Here is a 22,547-nt window from a genome sequence, read left to right on the forward strand (position 1 = left end):
CACATAAAAGGGATAGGCAGCTTTGCCGCTGTCAATAGCATAGTAGGTAGGTTGTGCCGATGCAGTGTGAAGTCTGTCGACTGACACCAGAGAAGGACCAGCTTAGGGGTTACAGATATAGTCAATGGGCAAATTTGATTTATAACCTTCTCTATCTTGGACCAGTATCCTGTATATGAATAAATGAGAGTTATCGTCATTGGTGGCGCAGTGGCCACAGCCCCTCCCCTTCTCTTGTCCCCTGTCCTTTCATTAGCGGCAGCAGCAGCACAGGGGGAGGAGACACTGCTTCCTTCTCCCCTGTGCTGCAGAGGGAACACGGAGAGCGCTGACAGCAGCGCGATCTGTGTTCCCCATACGCTATCGGAATATCTGCAAAATAGATGCCGATACCGATAGCGGTCAAAATCCTAAATATCGGCCGATAATATCGGTAAATCCGATAATCGGTCGATCCCTACTTCTAATGTCCTAAAAAAATAAAATGACATTTACAAAATGATGCCAACATAAAGTAGACATATGGGGAATGTTAAGTAATAAATATTTTATGAGGTATCAATTTCTGTTTTAAAAGCAGAGAAATAAAAATTTTGAAAATTGCAAATTTTTCCAAATTATGGGTAAATTTGGGATTTTTTCATAAATAAAGGTGAAATATATTGACTAAAATTTATGAAGTACAATGTGTAACGAGAAAACAATTTCAGAATGACTTGGATAAATAAAAGTGTTCCAAAGCTTTTACCACATAAAGTTAACCAATCCCTGGTAACAGGAGTCGTCCCAGAACATTGGAAATTAGCAAATGTTGTGCCCATTCAGAAGAAAGGTAGTAGGGAGGAATCGGGCAACAATAGGCCAGTAAGCCTGACATCAATACAGTGCTCCAGACTAAAAAAAATACCTGGTAGCCATTGGCTCTTGAACTGAAAAATTTAGTCGCCAAATCGAAACCGAATCAAAATTTTGGTATCGTGACAACGCTACTCCGATCAGATCGGCATAGGGTTGTTTTGATACCAAAATTTGGATTCGCTTTCGTCACCATAAAGTATTGCGATACTCAATACCGCGCAAAAAAAAAAAAAACACCAAAAAATGCCGCGTGCATTTCGCATATTATGAAATGTTTGGCCCATAATAGAACAGTCCTATCCTATTTTTTGGGGTGACAAGGTGACTAAAAAATGGTGAATGCTCACCGCATAGGAGATATTTTTTAATAATTTAATAGTTTGGACAGCGCTATGTAATATGTTTATTTATTCTTTATATATTTTATATGTAAAATTGGGAAAGGGGGGATTTAAACTTAATATTTTAGGGTACTTTCACACTAGTGTTTTTCTTTTCCGGCATAGAGTTCCGTCCTAGGGACTCAATATCGGAAAAGAACTGATCAGGCATATCCCCATGCATTCTGAATAGAGAGCGATCTGTTCAGGATGCATCAGGATGTCTTCAGTTCAGTCATTTTGACTGATCAGGCAAAAGAGAAAACTGCAGCATGCTACGGTTTTATCTCCGGCGAAAAAAACCTGAAGATTTGCCTGAATGCCGGATCCAGCATTTTTCCCCATAGGAATGTATTAGTGCCGGATCCGGCATTCAAAATACCGGAATGCACCCGCACTAAATCCGGACCCATTCACTTCTATGGGGCTGTGCACATGAGGGGTGATTTTCACACATCACTTGTGCGTTGCGTGAAAATCGCAGCATGCTCTATGTTGTGCGTTTTTCACGCAACGCAGGCCCCATAGAAGCTAATGGGGCTGCGTGAAAATCGCAAGCAAGTGCGGATGCGGTGCGATTTTCACTCATGGTTGCTAGGATGAAAGTCTATTCACTGTATTATTTTCCCTTATAACATGGTTCTAAGGGAAAATAATAGCATTCTTTATTACAGAATGCATAGTAGAAGGTCAATATAATAAACATTGGTGGCGCAGTGCCGCCCCCCCCCAACACCCCAGTATGATAAACATTGGTGGCGCAGTGTGCTCCCCCAATATAATAAACATTGGTGGCGTAGTGCGCCCCCCCCCAACACCCCAGTTTGATAAACATTGGTGGCGCAGTGCGCCCCCCCCAATATAAGAAACATTGGTGGCGCAGTGCGCACCCCCCAACACCCCAGTATAATAAACATTGGGGGGCGCAGTGTGCCCCCCTCAATATAATAAACATTGGTGGCGCAGTGTGCACCCCCCCCAACACCCCAGTATAATAAACATTGGTGGCGCAGTGCGCCCCCCCCCCCTCAATATAATGAACATTGGTGGCGCAGTGGGCAGTGCCAATGAGGGTTAAAAAATAAAAAAAATTATTAACTCACCTCCTCCAATTGATCGTCTCCTGTTCTTTCTTCAGGACCTGTCAAAGGACCTGTGGTGACATAACTGTGCTCATCACATGATACATCACATGATTCATCACCATGGTAATGGACCATGTGATGAGCTCAGTGACATCACCACAGGTCCTGAAGAAAGAACAGGAGATCGGCAGCTACTCGATCAACTCGCAGCATGAAAATCGCAGCATGCTCTATGTTGTGCGTTTTTCACGCAACGCACGCCCCATAGAAGCTAATAGGGCTGCGTGAAAATCGCAAGCAAGTGCGGATGCGGTGCGATTTTCACTCATGGTTGCTAGGATGAAAGTCTATTCACTGTATTATTTTCCCTTATAACATGGTTCTAAGGGAAAATAATAGCATTCTTTAATACAGAATGCATAGTAGAAGGTCAATATAATAAACATTGGTCCTGAAGAAAGAACAGGAGATCGGCAGCTACTCGATCAACTGGAGGAGGTGAGTTAATTTTTTTAAATTATTTTTTAACCCTCATTGGCACTTCCCACTGTGCCACCAATGTTTCTTATACTGTGGGGGGGGGGGCACACTGTGCCACCAATGTTTCTTATACCGGGGTGTTAGGGGGGGCACACTGTGCCACCAATGTTTCTTATACTGGGGTGTTGGGGGGGCACACTGTGCCACCAATGTTTCTTATACTGGGGTGTTAGGGGGGGCACACTGTGCCACCAATGTTTCTTGTACTGGGGTGTTGGGGGGGGCACACTGTGCCACCAATGTTTCTTATATTGGGGGGGGGGCACACTGTGCCACCAATGTTTCTTATACTGGGGTGTTGGGGGGGCACACTGTGCCACCAATGTTTCTTATACTGGGGTGTTGGGGGAGGCACACTGTACAGGGATTTTAAGAAAGAATCGAATGAGTCACTAACTAAGGCTATTTTCACACTAGCGTTCGGGGCTCCGCTTGTGAGTTCCGTTTGAAGGCTCTCACAAGCGGCCCCGAACGAATCCGTACAGCCCCAATGCATTCTGAGTGGATGCGGATCCGCTCAAAATGCATCAGTTTGGCACCGTTTGGCCTCCGCTCCGCTCAGCAGGCGGACACCCGAACGCAGCTTGCAGCGTTTTCGTGTCCGCCTGGCCGTGCGGAGCCAAACGGATCCGTCCAGACTTACAATGCAAGTCAATGGGACGGATCCGTTTGACGTTGACACAATATGTTGCAATGGCAAACGGATCCGTCCCCCATTGACTTTCAATGTAAAGTCAGGAGTCCCTATTAATATACCATCAGATCGGAGTTTTCTCCGATCCGATGTTTTTTTTTAACTTGAAGCGTCCCCATCACCATGGGAACGCCTCTATGTTAGACTATACCATATCGGATTTGAGCTACATCGTAAAACTCAGATCCGACAGTATATTCTAACACAGGCGTTCCCATGGTGATGGGGACGCTTCATGTTAGAATATACTGAGAACTGTGTACATGACTGCCCCCTGCTACCTGGCAGATGCTGCCAGGCAGCAGGGGGCAGACCCCCCTCCTCCTGTAATTAACTTATTGGTGGCCAGTGCGGCCCCCCCCTCCCTCCTCAGTATTAATTGTAGCCAGTGCGGCCCCCCTCCCTCTATATTCATCGGTGGCCAGTGCGGATTCCCAGTATTAAATATGACCAGTGCGGCCTCCCCCTCCCTCCCTCCCCAGTATTAAATATGACCAGTGCGGCCTCCCCCTCCCTCTATATTTATTGGTGACCAGTGCGGATTCCAAGTATTATGACCAGTGCGGCCTCCCCTCTCCCCCCCCCCCTAATTAAAATCACCCCGCCCCCATGATTGGTGGCACCGGAGAGTACCGATCGGAGTCCCAATTTAAATCGCTGGGGCTCCGATCGGTTACCATGGCAGCCAAGACGCTATTGCAGTCTTGGCTGCCATGGTTACTTGGCAATAAATACAAGCATTATACTTACCTGAAGAGCTGCGATGTCTGTGACCGGCCGGGCGCTCCTCCTACTGGTAAGTGAAAGGTCTGTGCTATAGGCAATGCGCCGCACAGACCTTTCACTTACCAGTAGAAGGAGCTCCCGGCCGGACACAGACATCGCAGCTCTTCAGGTAAGTATAATGCTTGTATTTATTGCCAAGTAACCATGGCAGCCATGGTAACCGATCGGAGCCCCAGCGATTTAAACTGGGACTCCGATCGGTACTCTCCGCTGCCACCAATGATGGGGGGGGGGGTGAGAGGGGAGGCCGCACTGGTCACAATACTTGGAATCCGCACTGGCCGCCCACCAATGAATATAGAGGGAGGGGGGCCGCACTGGTCATATTTAATACTGGGGAGGGAGGGAGGGGGAGGCCGCACTGGTCATATTTAATACTGGGAATCCGCACTGGCCACCGATGAATATAGAGGGAGGGGGCCGCACTGGTTACAATTAATACTGGGGAGGGAGGGGGGGCCGCACTGGCCACCAATAAGTTAAATATAGGGAGGGGGGGGTCTGCCCCCTGCTGCCTGGCAGCATCTGCCAGGCAGCAGGGGGCAGTCATGTACACAGTTCTCAGTATATTCTAACTTGAAGCGTCCCCATCACCATGGGAACGCTTCTGTGTTTAGAATATACTGTCGGATCTGAGTTTTCCGAAGTGAAAAATCTGATCTGAAATAAACAGTTATGCAAACGGATCCGTTCTGAACGGATGCAAGCGTTTGCATTATAGGAGCGGATCCGTCTGTGCAGACACCAGACGGATCCGCTCCTAACGCAAGTGTGAAAGTAGCCTAAGTCGGATCTTTAGTTCTTTTCACCTGTGACTCATTTGATTCTTTCTCCCTGTACTTGTCAGTGACTCAGAGCTGCTAGTGCTCGCCTTGCCTCAGCTCTGATTGGTTGGTGGGTGGGGAGGGGGGGGGCTGGCTGAAGCAGCTTCCACTCTAGGATCAGATTACACTCCTCCCGAGCCCCTCCCCTCCCTGCTGCCAGCGGCTCTGCTATTGTGTGCTGTGACTCACTGACTCAGACTGAGAAGAACATCGGCGGCGGCGGGGCAGAGAACTATCAGCTCCTGTGCCCGCCACTGTTCAACTGCAGAGCTGCCGCGGAGGGTCTAGTCGCAAATGGCGACAAGACTAAAAAGTCTTGTCGCCATTTGTAAATTCTAAGTCGCATTGGCGACTATTTTGGTCGCCATCTGGAGCCCTGCAATAGTGAGGAAATTAATGGATACCATACTTAAAGGGAACCTGTCATGTGGATATTTGATTATAATCTAACTAATTATATACAATCATTAACTACTAAAAAGTGCCTTAGATGTATTCACTTACTGGTGTTGACAGATGGTTACCTCATAATATACACACAAAGATGCCGCATTCTAATGAGCTGATTCGAGTCCAGCGTGATGTCATTGAGTCCAGCGTATATTTAATTCAGTACAAAAGAAAATTATCTAATCACCAGTCCGCAAAAATGCTGCGCTGCAGGTCCGAGGAGTGTTGTGGGGTCAATCACACTTTCACGGAGTATATACAGGTCCTTCTAAAAAAATTAGCATATTGTGATAAAGTTCATTATTTTCTGTAATGTGCTGATAAACATTTAGACTTTCATATATTTTAGATTCATTACACACAACTGAAGTAGTTCAAGCCTTTTATTGTTTTAATATTGATGATTTTGGCCACAGCTCATGAAAACCCAAATTTCCTATCTCAAAAAATTAGTATATTTAATCGGACCAATAAAAGAAAAGTGTTTTTAATACAAAAAAGTCAACCTTCAAATAATTATGTTCAGTTATGCACTCAATACTTGGTCGGGAATCCTTTTGCAGAAATGACTGCTTCAATGCGGCGTGGCATGGAGGCATCAGCCTGTGGCACTGCTGAGGTGTTATGGAGGCCCAGGAGGCTTCAATGCGGCGTGGCATGGAGGCAATCAGCCTGTGGCACTGCTGAGGTGTTATGGAGGCCCAGGAGGCTTCAATGCGGCGTGGCATGGAGGCAATCAGCCTGTGGCACGGCTGAGGTGTTATGGAGGCCCAGGAGGCTTCAATGCGGCGTGGCATGGAGGCAATCAGCCTGTGGCACTGCTGAGGTGTTATGGAGGCCCAGGAGGCTTCAATGCGGCGTGGCATGGAAGCAATCAGCCTGTGGCACTGCTGAGGTGTTATGGAGGCCCAGGATGCTTCGATAGCGGCCTTAAGCTCATCCAGAGTGTTGGGTCTTGCGTCTCTCAACTTTCTCTTCCCAATATCCCACAGATTCTCTATGGGGTTCAGGTCAGAAGAATTGGCAGGCCAATTGAGCACAGTAATACCATCGTCAGTAAACCATTTACCAGTGGTTTTGGCGCTGTGAGCAGGTGCCAGGTCGTGCTGAAAAATGAAATCTTCATCTCCATGAAGCTTTTCATCAGATGGAAGCATGAAGTGCTCCAAAATCTCCTGATAGCGGCTGCATTGACCCTGCCCTTGATAAAACACAGTGGACCAAGTCAGACCATCACTGACTGTGGGTACTTGACACTGGACTTCAGGCATTTTGGCATTTCCCTCTCCCCAGTCTTCCTCCAGACTCTGGCACCTTGATTTCCGAATGACATGCAACAGTCCAGTGCTGCTTCTCTGTAGCCCGGGTCAGGCGCTTCTGCCGCTGTTTCTGGGGCATGCGGCACCTGTAGCCCATTTCCTGCACACGCCTGTACACGGGGGCTCTGGATGCTTCTACTCCAGACTCAGTCCACTGCTTCCGCAGGTCCCCCAAGGTCCTTCTCCACAATCTTCCTCAGGGTCCGGTCACCTCTTCTCGCTGTGCAGCGTTTTCTGCCACACTTTTTCCTTCCCACAGACTTCCCACTGAGGGGCCTTGATACAGCGCTCTGGGAACAGCCTATTCCTTCAGACATTTCTTTCTGTGTCTTACCCTCTTGCTTGAGGGGTCAATGATGGCCTTCTGGACAGCAGTCAGGTCGGCAGTCTTACCCATGATTGCGGTTTTGAGTAATGAACCAGGCTGGGAGTTTTTAAAAGCCTCAGGAATCTTTTGCAGGTGTTTAGAGTTAATTAGTTGATTCAGATGATTAGGTTAATGGCTCGTTTAGAGAACCTTTTCATGATATGCTAATTTTTTCAGATAGGAATTTGGGGTTTTCATGAGCTGTGGCCAAAATCATCAATATTAAAACAATAAAAGGCTTGAACTACTTCAGTTGGTGTGTAATGAATCTAAAATATATGAAAGTCTAATGTTTATCAGTACATTACAGAAAATAATGAACTTTATCACAATATGCAAATTTTTTGAGAAGGACCTGTATATAGGGTTCGGACCGCGCGTGTCATAAAGGCCGGTATACAAACAGTTTTATTCTTTTCTCCTTTTAGAAAAAGAACCGAGGGCTGCAAATGTCCTATTTGTGGATATCCTGCAACTGATAAAAGTTATAATAGTGTAAATCCGTACGGTTGTTTTACCCTGCAGTGCACAGATTGTACTTACACGGCACTACACCAACCAAGGCGTGTATGCAATATCCTCCGGGGCTGATTAGATTTTTCCTGGCGGAGATCCACGTTCACATACAATCAAACAGGGTCTAACCACGGACTTGGTTCAGATATACACCAGATAAATCTGCTACTATTCTCAATTTCTTTTCCTAGAAGTTTCTGTGGATACAAGTAGCTCCTACCATAGTGAAGCTCCGATAGCTTTTTTTTAAAAGTTTATTAGCACATACTCACAAACATGCTCTTTAAAATTCGCATTAAAAATCCCAGCGTCTTAGTCTTTGCCCGACCCAGGTTTCGCTCCTTGAGCTTCGTCAGGGGCCCACTTCATCTCTCCCTCCCCCTTCTTTTTATTTGGTAGGCTAGAGTTAATCAAGCTTCTGATGTGCTACTCCAAACTCCTTCTCTTTTCCCTTCACTTTAACCCTATACTTGTATCTCCTAGTTCTCAGGGGAAAAAAACACTGCTCTTTAGGTCCTAATTCACATGGGAATACTCGTTCTACCAGTTTATTGATCTAATTTAACACGGCTTGCAGGTCAAAGTCTACATTCAGGCCCCCTGGTTGTAGCGTACATAATTCATATATCCACCTACTTTCTTTTTTATAAATTTTCTCTAGAAAGCTTCCTCCCCTCCAATGATTTTGTACTAATTCAACCCCCATGAACTTAAGTCCCTCTGGATTTTTTTGGTGACATTTTTTTATAATGTGCTGAAACACCATGACTTTCAAGCCCCTTTTTAATATTTCTTATGTGCTCCTGCACTCGGACCTTGAGGGGTCTAATGGTCCGTCCTACATACTGGAGGCCACAAGGGCACTCCAGTACATATACAACCCCTTTACTGTGGCATGTCATCTCTCCCACTAATTCCAATTGTTTATCTTTTACAGTGCTCTTAACTATAGTGCTGTTTTGTGATCTTTCTGTTCTTTTTCTATTTTTACAGGCAATGCAAAAACCACACCAATTAAAACAGTTTTTTATTATTTTTATCTTCTGGTCGGTTGGCACTATGTACTAGTTTGTTTTGTAAATTGGGTGCTCTTTTATAGATGACTAGAGGTTGTTCAGGAATTGCAGGTCCGAGTACTGGGTCATTTTTCAGGATAGACCAGTTTTTTTTAATTGCGTTTTTTAGTTCCCCAGAACATTGTGTGAACTGGGTTATGAACGAAAAACGAAAGTCAGTGGTCTTTTTTGGTATTTTGGGTTTATTTGGGGTTCCCTTTCGTTGTTTTATTATATCTTTTATACATCTTTCCAGATTCTCATTCTCGTATCCTTTTTCTAAGAAACGTTCTTTTATTATTTTACTCTGCTTTTTAAAAATAGCTGTGTCAGTACAATTGCGGTGGATTCTCTGGACCTGTCCCTTTGGTATATTTTGCAGCCAGGGGGCATAATGGCAGCTGGTTAGATCTATGTACCCATTGACATCTGTGGGTTTAAAAAAGGTCTTAGTTTTGAGCTGTCCCTCTTCCACATATATGGTCAGGTCCTAATTAGCTGACTCTTGTATCCAGGCAACAGAAGCCCCACCCCAGTAAGGGTTAGTTAGTTGCCGGTCGGCTGAGGTCCGGGGCTCAGTCACTGACATGGAGGAGATGCATGAGCTGCACGGGCTGAGCGATGAGGCGGCGTATGCGGCCTGTACGGACCCGGAGCCGGCCACCAAGGTAACGTGGGGGGCCCCCACATACTGAGCCTGACATCATCCCCCCCTGTACCATTATATCCTCACCCCCTCCTGTACCATTATATCCTCACCCCCCTGTACCATTATATCCTCACCCCCTCCTGTACCATTATATCCTCACCCCCCTGTACCATTATATCCCCACCCCTGTACCATTATATCCTCACCCCCCTGTACCATTATATCCTCACCCCCTCCTGTACCATTATATCCTCACCCCCTCCTGTACCATTATATACTAAACCCACCTGCACAGTTACATCGCCGACCCTCCCTCTTTCACTATTTTCCTGGATGACGGAATAGTTATCATTCATGGTGTTAGGAAACCTAGATGAAGATTCTTTGGCGGCCATATTGGTTGGCACCCAGCTTTCCTAGACACTGATATAACTAAGATTTGTCCAGATAGGATTGTGTTTGGTGAGCCGGGATTTATATTTACTGGGGTCCATATTTTGTCCCTGCCTTTTGCTGGCGTCTCAATGCTTCACTCACAATCATCTTTATTTCATGACATTCAACTTTCTTCCTGAAGAAAAGAGGAGCCGGGTCAAGTCTAGAAAATTCCTCACAACTGCCGCATGGGCTGCCACCAGGGTCAGGGGCCCCGGGCTAAGGGTGCAGTGTAGGGTCTTTTGTATTCTATGTATGGGGGGTTGTTACATTGTGTCTCTCTGCATTGTCATTGGTCACATGTTTATTTTATGTATAAAGAGGGACAAGTGTTGGGAACTCGATACCAGGAGCCATAAAGAAGCCATTGTGATCGCCCTTAGGCTACTTTCACATCTACATTCCTAATTCAGGTTTTGAGATCTGGCAGAGGGTCTAGAAGTTCCGGTTTGCAAAACTTAACAAACCTGATCAGGCATGAAAATAACGGATCAGTTGCCCAAATGAATTTCATGCCTGATACAACTGGATCCAGCTGAAACGGAGCCATCAGGATGTATTAAACAGATCCTTATAGGCTACTTTCGCACTAGCATTTCTATTTTCCGGTATTGAGATCCGGAGAAAAACACTTCCGTTTTGTCCCCATTCATTGTCAGTGGGGACAAAACGTAAGTGAGCAGAACGGAACGTTCCAAAAAGCATTCAGCTCCATTTGGTTGGGTTCCCACACCGGAGAGCAAATCGCAGCAAGCTGTGGTTTTCTTTCTGTCATGGAATGCAGAGCAAAACAGGTTCGTCGTGTCCCACAATGCAGGTCATTGGGGACGGATCCGTTTACCTCGGACACAATAGAAAACGGATTAGTTCTCCGTTGACTTTCAATGGGGTTTATGACGGATCTGTCTTGGCTATGTTAAAGATAAAAGCAGTCTGGTTTGAAGCTGTTTGGGAGCTGCACTTATACAAGCAGACAAACAACGCAAGTTTGTGAGCGTTCAAGTGTTTGATTTCCAGTGTGTGTTTGTACTAAGTGTGAGACTTTAGATGACGTAACTTGAGTTTCAGGGACTTTAGGAGGGGACTACAGTAAATCAGCTGCTTATCATTGCACTGTATTGTATTTTTTCTCTTTTCTTGTGTAATCCCCATTTAGTATGTGTTCCATCACTGACAGCGCCGTCCAGCGCACGTCTTGTCTAATGTCTGCAGTCCTGGAACAGACATTTGAGATGCATATCTTTATTTAAAATGTGAGCAAATTGCCTGTTTGGAATTGCACATCGTGTATCTAACCGGGCGCGTTTTAACACTGAGAAGCGTTGGTAATTTTGAACAGAGTTTGATGCTCACTGAGCAAGCGCTCTATGGGGTAGATGTGGGGGGAGGGTGGTAGCATGGAGGCTCAGGAAAGGGAAGTAGGTAGCTAACAGAAATCGGGGTAGAGGGAAGAGTGCCAGGGAGGCTAGCCCGGAACTGACACACCCCAACAAGTTTGCAAGGTTGGCAGATAAGGGGGATGTCAGTTCAGGGAGAGCACTGCAGCAGCTAGACCCTTCCTCTGCCAGTCAGGGGAATGTCCGCTCCAGTAAGCAGGGGACCAGGAGAGCAGGGCAGACAGGTGCTGGTAGTGGTTGACTCCAATATTAGGGGTACAGATAGGGCAATCTGTCACAAAGACCGTGATCGTCGAACGCTGTGCTGTTTTCCTAGTGCTCGAGTTCGACACATCGCGGATCGGGTTGACAGATTACGGGGAGGGGCTGGAGAAGATCCAGCAGTCATTATCCATATCGGAAGCAATGACAAAGTTAGAGGTAGGTGGAGTGTCTTAACAAATGTCAAGAAAAGGAAAATCGTGTGTGGTTAAAACTATCAGAGGTCAGTAGAACAGGGTCACTAATGGTGACTATTGATAACTGCGGGGCTCTTTGTATCAGTGCTACAATGTGGCTAACAGTTCAGGCACACTGATACTATGTATCTTTCCTCCACACACTGGTACTGTGTTTCTATTCTCCACACACACCTCCTATTGCACACTTTCCCTCTCGCTTTCCCTGTAATCATGGGCCCTCCACTGTCCTCTGTCTAAAATTGAACACACCACGCCACCGCTCCCGACATGTTTCGCCACATATGTGGCTTCGTCAGGGGAGATAAGGATAAAGGTAAAGTGTGCAATCGGAGGTGTGTGGAGAATAGAAACACAGTACCAGTGTGAGTACTAGTATCCTTATCTCCCCTGATGAAGCCACATATGTGGCGAAACATGTCGGGAGCGGTGGCGTGGTGTGTTCAATTTTAGACAGAGGACAGTGGTGGGTCAAATAATCTATGATTACAGGGAAAGCGAGAGGGAAAGTGTGCAATAGGAGGTGTGTGTGGAGAATAGAAACACAGTACCAGTGTGTGGAAGAAAGATACATAGTATCAGTGTGTGGAGGAAAGATACATAGTATCAGTGTGCCTGAACTGTTAGCCACATTGTATCGGATTGAGCAACGTAGGCTAGTGAGCAGATGTATAAAGCTGTGTGGATTTAAAACATGCAAGGTAGCTGACAAGAGAATGTAGCTTACCAGAGAAATGAAGCTACATGCCGGCAGACTGTCCGATAATGTGGTCATTTAGGATCATTTACTAGCACTGGAAGCACATATCTCAGGCACAATGTAGCTGCTGTTCTGTACCCCCACCTAATAGAATATCTGCTGAGGATTGGCAGAAAGTGTATAAAGAAAGCACTACAAAGTGCAAATAGACTCTAAGAGGTGTGAGGGGGAATAAATACTGATAATAATAACAACAACACTACACAAACCAATTTAAAAATAGTGTTTACCGGTATTTCAACTCAAAAAGGAGAGTTTATGCACAAAGAGCCCCGCAGTTATCAATAGTCACCATTAGTGACCGTTCTACTGACCTCTGATAGTTTTATTCACACATGATTTTCCTTTTCTTCACATTTGCAAGGTTTTAAATGACAAAATAAAGATGTAGTTTTATTTTTAGATATAATAGGTTGGGACCACTAAAGGGATCTCTTTTTGGTCAGTTGACCAGTTGGAGTTTTGTTGAAATTATCCCGAGGATCCCAACTAGGGCCTCTAATAAGATGACCTTCAGTTTGTGGCGCACGGCAGAGATGTTCCTGATTTATTAAGACGTTGCTGTGTTCACATTGCAGACATTTCTGTGATTGTCCCACTCATCCATCTGCCGCAGAACAACTTCATTCTGACCTCTGGAAGGAGCTAAAATCCTGCAATAAATCTGCCACATGTGAATACACCCTTATATTCCAGGTGCCTCCAGAGCTGCACTTTATATTATTATTCTTGTCACCTTCAAGATCCCCTTGTCAATTATCCTATTCATCTTAACCTTTAAAGCTGCACTCACAATTCTCATTCTCCAGTCACATCCAGAGCTGCACTCGCTGTTCTCATTCTCCAGTCACATCCAGAGCCGCACTCGCCGTTCTCATTCTCCAGTCACATCCAGAGCCGCACTCGACGTTCTCATTCTCCAGTCACATCCAGAGCCGCACTCGACGTTCTCATTCTCCAGTCACATCCAGAGCCGCACTCGCCGTTCTCATTCTCCAGTCACATCCAGAGCCGCACTCGACGTTCTCATTCTCCAGTCACATCCAGAGCCGCACTCGCCGTTGTCATGCCACCGTCTCCTCCGCACTCGCTATTCTAGCGCTCCTGTCTCCTCCACAGCCGCACTCGCCGTTGTGATGTCCCCGTCTCCTCCACAGCCGCACTCGCCATTCTCATGCTTCACTTTTATTTTATTCTCACTGTCCTGCTGTCTTCCTCCCGTTCCTGCTTGTTCAGTGTCTGGAGCTGTCCTGCTCTGATGCTTTGGAGTCCTGTTTCCTTCTCACGTCTTTTCTTTCTCTTGCAGGACTTTATTATGCATCAGACGATGCTCCGCATCAAAGACCCCCAGAAATCGCTGCCGTTCTACACCAAGTGCCTCGGCATGACGTGAGTCTGACCAGTGTCCTCCGGGACCAGCAGAGGGCGCCCCCCAGTGCCGTCACAGTCTACATACAGCTCATTGTACCCGGAGACATACAGGTGAAACTCAAAAAAGTAGAATATCGTGCAAAGTACATTTATTTCAGTAATGCAACTTAAAAGGTGAAACTAACATATGAATCTCATTACAGGCAGAGCGAGATATTCCAAGCCTTTATTTGTTATAATCTGGATGATTATGGCTACAGTTTATGAAACCCCAAAGTCACAATTTTGAGGTCCCCTTTGCTCAGGGGTATGGAGTAATTAGCTGACTAGAGTCTGACACTTTGAGCCGAGAATATTGAACCTATTCACAAAATTCTAATTGTAAGCTGCATTAATGCAATTCCTTTTATTTTCATTACTGAAATAAATAGACTTTTCCACGATATTCAAATTTTTAGTTTCATCTGTAAATCTCCAAGTTCTGATAAGCAAGACCTCCCTTCATCAAGGGTTCGTGAAACATGGACAACACACGGATGCATCAATGGCCATCTTTTTACTGATTTAAGCACGAACACAGACGTGTGAATGAGGCTTAATATATGGTTTTATGTTTTTTTTACATCATATGTGACTGATATCAGCCGCTCCTCTTATAACGCTCCAGTACTTATATTACCTCCAGAGACATTACATCCTATGTGACTGATATCAGCCGCTCCTCTTATACCGCTCCAGTACTGATATAACCTCCAGAGACATTACATCATGTGACCGATATCAGCTGCTCCTCTTATAACGCTCCAGTACTGATATAACCTCCAGAGACATTACATCATATGTGACTGATATCAGCCGCTCCTCTTATAACGCTCCAGCACTGATATAACCTCCAGAGACATTACATCCTATGTGACTGATATCAACTGCTCCTCTTATAACGCTCCAGCACTATTATAGGCTTGTCATTTTTATGTTTCAATGGTGTTTATTTTTCACAAAAATAAGATACACATTACAATGTGCATAAAATAAGAGGCAAAGAGCCCATCAATTGGACCTTCCAAACAAATAAAATAACGAACAAAAAGACTTACAGAGAATTAGGCACAAATAATAAAAAAAAAAAACATCAAAAGATCAGGGGTAATAGACATACCGCTTCAGGGGGCATGATTTAGCTAACAGGAGGCGACCAGAAAGTCGAGGGTTAGACCTCACATCCATCTCTCAGGGTACAACAAATCCAGGATGTAGGCTTGTCATTTTTGGGTGACCGGCGCTTTACTACAAAGTGAGGAGATAACTTGAGTCTTGTCTCCCTCAGTCTCCTCAAGAAGATCGACATCCCCTCTATGAAGTTGTCCTTGTATTTGATGGGCTATGAGGACAAGAAGGACATCCCCGAGGACACCAATGAGTGGAAGACCTGGATGTGCTCACGCAAGGGAACCTTGGAGCTCACACAGTAAGATTTTCTTTCTTCAGATTAGCTGTTTTAGGGCAGCTGCACAACACTGCAGATCTCAGAACAGAAAATCTGTGTGGTTTTTCATGCAGATTTTTGTGCGTTTTCGCATCAAACACCATATGTTAAGCCTCATTCAGTTTTTGAAAGATTCCGTTGCAGATAGAGAGAGGACATGGCGTTGGAGACAACGGACAGAAAGTCACTGGTGTTCTGTAAAACTACAGGGGTGATGTCGGGGGATGAAGTGTATAGTTTGGGGTTATTGCCATAGAGATTGTGCTGGAAACCAAATCTGCCGATGGTCTGTCCAATAGGGGCTGTGTAGAGAGAAAAGAGGAGAGGACCAAGGACTGAGGAACCCCAACAGCGAGAAAGAGAGGAGGATCGGTAGAGCCAGTGAATGATGCCATGAAAGAGCGGTCAGAGAGATAGGAAGAAAACCAAGAGAGTGGTGTCCCTAACGTTGATCAAGGAGAATTAGTAGAGAGTATTCGCCGTTGCATTTAGCTGTCTGGAGGTCATTGGTCAGGGCAGTTTCTGTAGCGTGTAGAGTGCAAAAAAACAGATTGTAATGGATTTTCGCAGATTGTAAAGGAGAGCCTCAGATCAGAACCCCAAGCTCCATCATCCTCAAATCAGACCCCCCCAAGATCCATCAGCCTCAGATTAGACCCCCATCAGACCTTAGATCAGACATTATAAAAATAAATAAACCTACCTCGCTTGCTCTGGACGGTGCTGCCACTCCCTGGTCTTCTGGCAGCCTAGCGCTGCACTGTGACCTGATGTTGCACAGCATCTGGTCATGCTGCGCGCCTGCGTGCTCTACGCCCTGATGCTGTACGCAGTCAGGACACAGTGCAGTGCGGGGCCCAAGCAAAGACCAGGGAGTAGTCAGTACAGCCTCCCTCACAACTCTCCGCACCTCCTGTATACTAACAACTGCTTCCATAATGGAAGTGGTCATTAGCATTCAGACTATAAGACGAACAGCCACTTTTCCCTCACTTTTGGGGAGAAAAAAGTGCATCTTATAGTCTGAAAAATACAGTACATTGTTGGCTATTCTTAGGGCTCATACACACGAACATATTTTCTTTTCGTGTCCGTTTTTTTTTTGTGGACCGTATGCAGAACCATTCACTTCAATGGGTCCGCAATGTCCGTATGTCCGTATTTCCGTTCCACAAAAAAATAGAACATGTCCTATTCAGCCGATAGCAGGACGCGACGGGAACGAGACTCCCTAGCATCACCTACGATGCTGGGGAGGCTCGTTCCCGTTGTGGCCTGCTATTGGCAGCTCTCCGCCACCCCATACATCCCCAGATCACCCTCCCCCCGACTCCGGATGTTTTGATCTGCGCAACAGGGAGATGCAGCGGTGGATATGCAGGCATCATGAGTGACGCCGGTGCCAGGAATCGGGGTAAGTATAATCTGTATGGATACCCCTTTAAGCAATTTACATGCAGAAGATGTATTTTTAACAGACGTTATTTGATAAAAGACTATTCCTCTATGTATCACGCTGGATCCCTCTTGGCCTCTATTCAGATTGTAGCTTGAACACGATTTGGATCCGCGCAGTGGACCGAGCTATTGTTGCACATGAGTGTGCTTTTTGTTTTCTTTAAACAGTTTTTCAGCTGCTTTAGCTCTGCCGCCTTGTCCCCTGTGCTTTACACTGTACATGTGCTCCATTAGTACAGCGTAATGTGTTGTGTTGCGCTTTCCCTCCCCCATGCTTTACACTGCAGCTCTGCTCTGTTCTTAACCACCTCAGCTCCCCTAGCTTAAACCCCTTTAATGACCAGACCACTTTTTACACTTCTGCACTACACTACTTTCACCGTTTATTGCTCGGTCATGCAACTTACCACCCAAATGAATTTTACCTCCTTTTCTTCTCACTAATAGAGCTTTCATTTGGTGGTATTTCATTGCTGCTGACATTTTAACTTTTTTTATATTAATCAAAAATGACTGAAATTTTTCACTTTCTGTTAACAAAACAGCGTCTAATATACCTTTTTGGGGTTAAAAAAAATCGCATCTACAGTCTGCCAGAGAATGATCGCCGCTGGCAGGCTGTAGATCAACTCGTTTACCTTGCGATCCTGTGAACGCGCGCTCCTGTGAGCACGCGTTCACAGGAAATCTTGCGTCTCGCGAGATAACGCGCCGGCGCGTCAAGGAGGAACAAACCGACCGCCCGCAGGACGCATCCCTGCGTTAGGCGGTCGGGAGCTGGTTAATCTGCTTCAGTTTATGTAAGCATAAATCCACTGCCCTACCACCAGAAATTGTCCGTCTCGGCTCTCCACCTGCCCTTGCTCCCCCATCCCCCAACTACCCTCCAAACCCTTCGACATCAGGTGACTCCTCTTGTGTTTATTTCCTGCAGTAATTGGGGGACAGAGAATGATGAGAAGCCGTATCACAACGGGAACTCGGATCCGCATGGATTCGGTAAGTTGTCAGAATCCATGGACGAAGCGATATCAAACCTGCGGTCTGTGCAGTGAATAGAGTCTATTGTCCGCTGTTATCAGCCATCGTCTTATAACGCTGCTGCACTGTTATAGGGTACTGGCCCTTTAATTCAGTGAGCTGACCCCCGACCCCTCTGCTCTCCTCCTTGTCGCAGGTCATATAGCCATCGCCGTCCCAGACGTCTACGCCGCATGTAAGCGATTTGAGGAGCTCGGAGTCACATTTGTGAAGAAACCGGATGACGGTAAATAAGACTCTGAACTGCTTGTCCAATATCTGTCTTCTGTCACACCCAGAGCTGCCTTCACCATGCTTATACTCCAGTCACAACCATGGCTGCATTCACCATGCTTATACTCCAGTCACACCCAAAGCTGCATTCACCATGGTTATACTCCAGTCACATCTATAGCTGCATTTACAGTGCATAAACTGCAGTCACATCCAGAGCTGCATTCAAGATTCCCGCATTTCAAGTTCAGATACTCTTTAAAGGGAGACAACCGACACCACTGTAAGAATAGTAAAATATATACGTAAATTTATAAAGATAATAGTGACAATCGGCAAATGTCATTCTTTTCCGCAAATTGGGTAAAAACAAATAATAGAAAACTTACAAAGAACAAGGGTTAGACCAAAGACAACACATAATTATGTAAACCCCTGAGTGGTGTTGCCGCTCCTACTGTCCTTAATGGTCTAACATAAAGTCATCTATGCATTATGTTCCAGGACCTCCACACTGTGCATTTCTAATGTTATGTAACTGTTCATGTAATGTGCCTGGTTCACCAGCAGGTGGCAGCAAACACGGCAGAGCTGTGCTTCGATAGAATGGAACCTTACATTCCATTCTAACCCCCCCTCTGGAGAGAAGTGGGCGAGTCCTACTTCCTGCAGGAAGGATGGAGCAGAAGTTCTAGTCAGTCTAGGTAACACCAGCTAAGGGAAGCGTGTGCAGGGGCATGTCTCTGCTGGCCATGGAGGCCAAAGCTTAAAGCCTCAGGAGCCGGGAGGAAAGTTCCCTGGCATAACCTAGAGTCAGACTACAAAGTGAAGTGCAGCATACAGAAGAAGCTGAGTTATACAGCCAGCCTGTCAGTACAGCAGAGTCAGAGAGAAACAGATATAGCAGAGTGGAGTTTGCCTGCCAGTTTCATGCTAAAGCCTGCTGGAACCAAGACAAAGTCTGTAAACCATTTTGGAGAACGTTTATGAAAAGTTAAGCTGCCATTGAACTTCATCTCAAGGTCTGGACTCAAGTTATTCTTTTATCCCTGAATTATTCCCTTTTATTTATTGCTTCGGAGCCAAAGCCTGGGGTCCACCGGTATCCAGGTAGGAGCACCGTGACACACACATAGACATTTTAGGCCGCAACATACCACTCGGCATTCCTACGCCTGGGTCGCGATATATATATATATATATATATATATATATATATATATATATTATATAGAGCGCCCTAGGGGGAGGCGCCTGTTGCAATTTCTGATGACACAATGTCACGGCTGAGGACGGGGAAAACTCTCAGGCGTGCGATGACACGTGATGTTAGTCGCTGCTCGGCCAGGACAACAGAATAAGGGAGCAGGTCACCTCCTAACGCATCCCTAATCCGACCCTAACTCCTAGCTGCATGAGCCGACCTTGAAGGTAGGAGGGCCCATGCTCAGAAACCTCGGATCCCTACTCACCCTCCGCCAATTCGTGAACTAGGAGCTGGGTAGACCACCTGTTCCTCCTGGATGCGGAGAAACAGGAGTCTAAAACTGGCCGAGCTGCAAAGGGATCTAACCATAAACAGACTATGGATATGGCAGGAGAGTGAAAGACTTCCACCTCTACCTGCCACAGACACACTGACTGGATCTCTGGACACCAGTGCTGGCTGTCCACACACAAACATAAAAGGACACAGCACACATAAACACACAGGGACCCAGAACCATAGCTGCAATAATAACAGACACCACATAGACATAAACTTAACATCACATAAACATATTGTATCACAATTTATGACCACAAGGGTGGCCCTCACTGGCAGATGGTATATGGGACCAGGAGAGTGCCTCCAGCTTACTACAAGGCTGGAGTACCCCTTAGAACTCAGGTCTCAACTGAGGTTAAATAGCCCATGTAGCCACACCCACGCAGACACACCCAGTGCACACATACTGGGAAGGGAATTAACCCTTCACACACAAGGGAAGACAGCAACTTAAAGGGGAAGTGCACACAACTCAAACCCTGTGCACACCAAACACATAAAAGGCACACCTAACAAAGACAGGTTGCCAGGTGCAACCGCATACCTATTGCAGCAAGCTGCCTAGCACCGCTCAGGCTGCTCTGCTGCCACATAAACAATGTTGCCAGCAGCAACCACAGGTGAGGCAACATACTTTAACCCTCACCTGTGATTGACAACAAAACCAAGACCGCAGGCAACTGCATGCGGTTACAGGAGTCGCGACCATGACCATGGTCGTGACACACAATTTACATGCGCATCTCATCTACAGTCCTGACTACATCCTGAATGAAGGGACTTACATCACAGATGGAACTAACCTCATCTGACAGCGACACATCAGCTGGGGAGCCCGTGAAAGCGGTCAGAGACTCGATCGGGAAAACACCAATATTCCTAAGCAGGGACCAACAGATTATCAGACCAATATCTGTCCAATCAGACCAATGGTTGTGTGCATAACACATTGCACACACATTTCAAGACAACTGTTCATTTACAGGCCTTCAGATAAATTCTCCGTTTGTCTGCCGGGACAGCGTGCCGGAGTTTCACACCAGAGGTCATAGGTCAGAATAGTTTAATGGGACACAATGAATTCCAAATGATCAGGCGCTCCATATTCACCCTTCAGTCACATGACTGCGCTCCTGCTATATAGGAATATAAGGTGGTGGACTTCTAGGTAAGCAGAATTTTGACTGCAGCTCTGGATCTGACTGGAGGATGGGACATTGCATCAGGATAATGCACACTGCATGTCTCATAACACAGCAGAGTGTGCGTTCTCGGTGCATCTCTGGGTGTGACTAGAGCAGTGATAGGCAAACTGCGGCTCTCCAGCTGTTGCAGAACTACAACTCCCAGCATGCAAAGACTGCCTACAGCTTTCAGCCTACAGCAGGGCATGGTGGGAGTTGTAGTTTTGCAACAGCTGGATGGCGGCAGTTTCCTATCACTGGACTAGAGCATGAGCAGAGTTACACGGCCGCATGTGCTTGGTGTAAAATGACGCAACTTCCTTTCTTTTTTTTTTCCAGGTGTAATTAAAGGCTTGGCGTTTGTACAGGACCCTGATGGCTACTGGATAGAGATATTGGGCCCCAACATGGTGTCCGTCGTGTAAGCGGCTGCTGTTGCTTCACATTGAACATCGGCGCCTCCTGTAGAGGTTGCGCTTTTACCATAGAGACCACCAGACAGCATCCACCGTGCCGGACATTACCTAAATCACTCCGGTATAACGACAGGTCATGTGACCTCCCCTCGTTCAATGACTGATCACCTGCTTTGAAGCCGGCCTGTGCATCATCAATATTACCTCAATAACAGGAGCGCACAGTGTAGACCGCCGTCATCGCGCTCAGTCTTACCCGCCAATAAACTGGAAACTCCTGCTGGGAGTGATTGTCTGCTGGGAGTTGTCTGCTTTATAGTTAATACGGTGGAAAAAAGACATAAGTCCATCAAGTTCAACCAAGGGACGGGTGGGGACGCGAATCCCAGAAGGAAGTGAGACTCAGATTTCCACACGTTTTCATAACCATTTATGTTGTTTACTTTTAAGAATTCGTCTAAACCCTTTTGCCCTCTTTCACACGGGCGTCGCGCGTGAGGGCCGGACAAGATGCTGGTGCGTTGCGGGAAAATGCGTGATTTTTCCGCGCGAGTGCAAACGCGTTTTGCACTCGCGTGAGAAAAATCGGCATGTTTGGTACCCAGAGTTTGGTGTTGTGTAGATTTTATTATTTTCCCTTATAACATGGTTCTAAGGGAAAATAATAGCATTCTTAATACAGAATGCTAAGTATAATGTCCATTGAGGGGTTAAAAATAATAAACAAATTTAACTCACAACATCCACTTGATCGCGTAGCGGATCTCCTCCTCTTTCTACTTTCTTCAGGACCTGGTTAAAGGACCTTTAATGACGTCACTGCGCTCATCACATGGTCCATGGTGATGGACCATGTGATGAGCGCAGTGACGTCACCACAGGTCCTTTTTATAAAGAAAGAAAGAAGACATGCCAGGCTGAGCGTTCAAGTGGATTAAGGTGAGTTTATTAATAGTTTTTATTTTTTAACCCCTCCAGCGTTATTGTACTATGCATTCTGTATTAAGAATACTATTATCTTCCCTTATAACCATGTTATAAGGGAAAATAATAAAGATCGGGTCCCCATCCCGATCGTCTCCTAGCAACCGTGCGTGAAAATCGCACCGCATCCGCACTTGCTTGCGATTTTCATGCAGCACCATTCACTTCTATGGGGCCTGCGTTGTGTGAAAAACAATATAGAGCATGCTGCGATTTTCACACAACACACCAGTGATGCGTGAAAATCACCGCTCATGTGCACAGCCCCATTG

General features: G+C 46.0%; 1 protein-coding gene across 1 annotated transcript; it reads left to right on the top strand.

The window, feature by feature from the left end:
* Nucleotides 1-9,470: 9,470 nt before the first annotated feature.
* Nucleotides 9,471-21,300, top strand: LOC122934975 (lactoylglutathione lyase-like). Its single transcript, XM_044290663.1, has 6 exons — nt 9,471-9,542; nt 13,880-13,962; nt 15,272-15,412; nt 17,823-17,887; nt 18,066-18,155; nt 21,215-21,300. The coding sequence occupies exons 1-6, from the start codon at nt 9,471-9,473 to the stop codon at nt 21,298-21,300; spliced, it is 537 nt and encodes a 178-aa protein (XP_044146598.1).
* Nucleotides 21,301-22,547: the final 1,247 nt, after the last annotated feature.

Source organism: Bufo gargarizans, chromosome 4, assembly GCF_014858855.1.
Source record: "Bufo gargarizans isolate SCDJY-AF-19 chromosome 4, ASM1485885v1, whole genome shotgun sequence".
Lineage (NCBI taxonomy): Eukaryota > Metazoa > Chordata > Amphibia > Anura > Bufonidae > Bufo > Bufo gargarizans.